The following is a 4,752-nucleotide window of genomic DNA, read 5'->3' on the forward strand; positions in this document are numbered from 1 at the left end:
CAAAAACTAGTAATCTACATTTTGTAAATTTATAACGAAAAATATCATAAAAACTACTTCTCTCATGAAGATAAACGTTATAAACTATATTTTAGTACATTCAATTAGCTTTAATTTGAGTGCTGACAGACTTCTGTATGTTTCACAGTACCGAGATAAAGATGTCTCACTATAAATTCACTAACTACTGATTTTGCAGTATAAATTCATGAAAAATTGCTTTTTAAAAAAGCATTTTAAAAAATTGTATCTTGGGAACTATTGAACGTAAACAACTCTACTAGGGCTAGTATTTTAGCAAATTTACTCAACTTTAGGTATGTTTTATTAGGTTTTTTTGTGTAGTAGCTAGTTTCAAAGATATTGGAACTAGGAATGAAAAATTAATTTATTTTAACGTTTTGAAAGAGACACCATTTTTTATTTTCCCCAACTATACTTGGCAGATTCTTCAATTCTGTCTGACTAGTAATTACACATAGTTTACATTAAAGTAATAAAAAATTGTGGTGAAATAACTGACTTTTTTCCACTGGACTCTTGTACTAATTGATAATATAGGGCTTGCACAATAACATAATTTCCAAACCTGTGGAACTGCAACCCACAAAGAGACTTGGGTTCAGTAATTGGTAAGAAAACAACAGTTGTGCAAGGAGGTGATATAGCCATGGCCAGGCTCACCACCAAGTTTTTCTCCCAATTAAAAACTATAGAGGCTGAGTGGGCTCTACAACTTCCTTTCTTTAAAATCAAATAAAACCAGAGCCATTTTTATTGGATCTGGTCTGCTTCTGAAAATCATTCCATGCTTTCCTAACCTTTTTTTGTACAACTCCCTAATCCACTACTATTCCTCCTTTAAAAACATTCGTGTCATATTCAATCAAACCATCCCTAGATAGATCATGTATTCCATATATCATGTCATTACATTAGAATCCTGAACGTATTCAACTACTCCTATCACTCCTTTTCTCAGCACTTATTTTGTCTTACTTTGACTACAATTCTTTAATTCACAATGAGATCTCTTGTAAACTTGAAATCATATATATTGAACCCTAGATTTATGTTAATCTAATTTTGTGTTTATACAGTCAATGATGATTTATTATTATTAATTTTATTTTTATTACATTCCACAGATAAGCAGCGAGTGTGTCAAGCATCTGCTAACATTAAGTGTGAAGTAACACCTGGTGAAAAAGCTCCACAAATAATTCTATTCATATCACAATTAATAGCTGGTGTTGGTGGTTCTCTTTATTACACCCTTGGAGTCTCATATATGGATGATAATATCAAGAAGTCTAAAACCCCAGTTCTTATCAGTATGTATATAAATATTATATATTTATTAAAGACATATTCAATATAGTATAATTAAATAGAACTGTAATAGCATCATAGCAGATCTAGTTAAAGTGCCTCTTAAGCATGTGTGCAACGAATCAATGTGATTTAAGAACACAAATCATGAACACAAAATTGAGAATATTACCATAAATGTTTACACTAAAAATACTTTCAACATCATAATAAGAGATTTTGTAATAATATTAATAACCATCATCACAAAATATGCTGCAAAAATGAGACTTTTCAAATTTTCTGAAAAATGTAAAAAATGTCTGAAAATTCATAATTATAAATCATCAAAAAAAAATTCTGTTTGATCAATTACCTTGATTGAACCAATACATGCAAAAAGTAATCAACCAACATTTATATGAAATCTTCATTTCCAAAAAAAAATCTAACACGTACTGTTCCTCTATATTAGTTAAATGTAGATATACCCTTGAGTTTTTGTTGAAAATAAAAAAAATTGGTTGATTCCTGGTTGGTTACATAGGTGAATTCAATTGCTCCTATACATTATTTTTTTTTTCTGGTCCCTCTAAAAAACAGAAAAATAAACATGGATTAGTAAAATGCAATACGTAATGAAATATAAATCAAATTGACTACAATTTTTTTCTACCGTTGGTAATTGAATTTTTTTTTTTTTTTTCGTACCCTCCTATATGATTTAAATTGGTGATTGGGACGTACATATGGTGAGGTGTGCCATATGTACAGCTGGCTGTCGGGATACCTTCGATTGCCTTTAGGCATCATAAGGTAGGTGATAGTTGCAGTTAAGGTTGTAGACTTGATTGGCTTACACCAGTAGATTATTGGAACAGAGAGGGGCTTGGTAATTGAAGGTATTCAGTGACATACTTATCTGAGGTATAATGTGTCTGTTCTATGAGAACTCTACCTAAATATTTGGAGGTGAGAGGCCTCTGCATGATGATTAAATCTGTACATTACGGTTTTTTTTTTTTCTGATCCCTCAAAAACATTACATTAATTGGTTGCATTATGTATGGTTACATAATTCAAATTGAATATTAACTTTTTTTACCAATGGTACTTGAAGGTATACAGTGAAATACTTGTCTTGTTGTTTTGATATGTCTGTTCCATATGAATACTACTAGAAAATATCAGGAGATGAGGGGCCTCCTACATTATTTTTTTTTCTAATCTCCTATTTATCTATTTTGAATCAATTACAATTATATAGATTTTACTTAATCTAGGAAAAATTATATATACACATATTTACATTTTATCTTGTTTTGCCTAATGGCATTATAAGATGAAGAAAAACATTGCTGGCTGAAGGCAGTTTGTACATGAGTGGTGTGATAGCCAGGGAACTAACAGAGAATGGGGAGGGACCATTCCAGCTGATGGTAGCCTCCAACATTTTTTTTTTTTTTTTTTTCCGAACCCTCTAAAACAGAAATAGAAAAGTGAATTAGTAGTGCATTACTGTGAAAAAGAAAAGTAATTCGTGTTGTGTCTTACCTTTTACTACCTTTGGTATTTTAAGGTTACCTGTTATGTTTAATGTCATACATGAGCTATCCATTCTAAAATGGAGCTATTTTAAGTCCGGAGGTGAGAGGTGAGGGGCCTCCTCCTGTATTAGGCCTCCAACATTAGGTTTTTTTTATGTTTTTGTTTTTTTTCTAACCTCTTATTTTATTTATTTAAACATATACAATTATATATACTACTTAGAACTAAGGATTATATATACACTAATACAATTTATCTTTGTTTGCCTTATGGCATTATAAGATGTTACAAGCTTAGTCCGCTGAAGGCGGTTTTTACATGAGTGGCTGGACTGCCAGGGGCTAACAAGGAATGGGGAGGGACCATTCTGGCTGGTAGTGCCAACATTAGGACAGCATTTCCATCTAAAAATATAACCTCCTGACAATGTAACATAAGTTGATGTTTGGCACAGTCCTTTTTAGCTTTAAAATAGTTGTTACATCTACTTCTAGAAAAATAATTCAAAGCAAAAAAAACTACCATTAACTTACTTTATTTATTAAAACTTTGAGTATGTATACATTGTTTTATTAAGAAAATTAACAAAAAAAAAATTGTTTTAACTGAGGAGACAATCAGCACCACCTCTTAAATAACATGAGAACTAATGATTGAAATTACTGATATTTGACACAAAAGAAAGAATTGAAGTGATCTTTCATAAAATATGATAACTGAAATTCTTCATGAATTTCAATGCATTTTTTAGCATTTTGGCTGTTTTAAGACTGGTTTCATAAGTTCTTAAATGAGTCTTCAGAAAAATTGTTTTCTTAAGACAGTAATATTGATTTAAAGTCATGCTAAGTGACTACTACATTTTCATCAACAATTTAACACTGTTAAATATCTCATTTTTACAGTTACTGTGTTTTATGACTGAATGACTTGATTATTTATTTACCTCAAAATAGAACATTTAAATTCAACCTTAATCAGTTTTCATAAATTTAGAAGAAAAATTCAAATGACCATAAACTTTAGTTGGAAATAAAATTTTTAATAAACATTAAATAAATAAAAAAATATAAATAAATAAAAAGATTCTATTGATTTCTTACTAACAAAAATAACAGGTTTACTCTTTTCCAAGTTCAAGTTAAACGCAATCCTTCCCTGCCGGACCATGTTATATTCAACTTTTATTGACAAGTTATGTCAAATTTGTTTTTCCTATCTATTGAATTTTCAATATTAATCTATTTCTAGCAATTTTTTTTTTTAAATACAAATTTTTGCTAATGGAGGAAAGAGTTTAAAAAAGATGTTTGATAATGAAATAATAAAGAAATAACTACTTATTATCGAATACAAATCACTCTTATTTAAAATTACCAGTAGCCATTTTAACTGTTAATGGAAAAGTATACTTTTATTTGATTAGTGTGAGTAAAAATTAAGTTAACAGAATATATTATAATTATTTATTTTTTTTAATTTTAAACATAAGCAATTAGTTGCACTGCTACAACTAATTTCCAAAGGATTTATTTGCTAAAAATTTATTATATTTATTTTCAAGAATCAATATCACTTTTTATTCTTTTTTATATTTGAACAATGTTCCAGTGTCCACAAATTAATAATAAGAACTGGATAATGGGCAGAGGAGCCCCAAACGTTCTTCAAATGTAAAAAAAGAATAAAGATTTAAATAAAGGATGAAAATTGATTTCAGAAAATAAATATAATAACTTTTTCGTTATTTTTGTAAAATTTCAATGCTGAAGAATTAAGTGACATTGAATAATAAAAAAACATCAGAACTATAGTTAGTTCAATATGATATAATTAAAATATTGTAGTCCTAAATAATCAAAACATTAGCCAGTTAATTATTAACCATAAATT

General features: G+C 28.8%; 1 protein-coding gene across 1 annotated transcript in view; it reads left to right on the plus strand.

The window, feature by feature from the left end:
* Positions 1-4,752, plus strand: part of LOC106680831 (solute carrier organic anion transporter family member 74D) — a 25,700-nt gene that overhangs the window by 7,368 nt on the left and 13,580 nt on the right. The window contains exon 3 of the mRNA XM_067045688.1: positions 1,149-1,334. Coding sequence (XP_066901789.1) covers positions 1,149-1,334 — 186 coding nt within the window. The remainder of the gene's footprint in view (positions 1-1,148; positions 1,335-4,752) is intronic.

This window comes from Halyomorpha halys, unplaced genomic scaffold, assembly GCF_000696795.3.
Source record: "Halyomorpha halys isolate HHAL.00 unplaced genomic scaffold, Hhal_1.1 Scaffold292.1, whole genome shotgun sequence".
NCBI classification, from domain to species: Eukaryota; Metazoa; Arthropoda; class Insecta; order Hemiptera; family Pentatomidae; genus Halyomorpha; species Halyomorpha halys.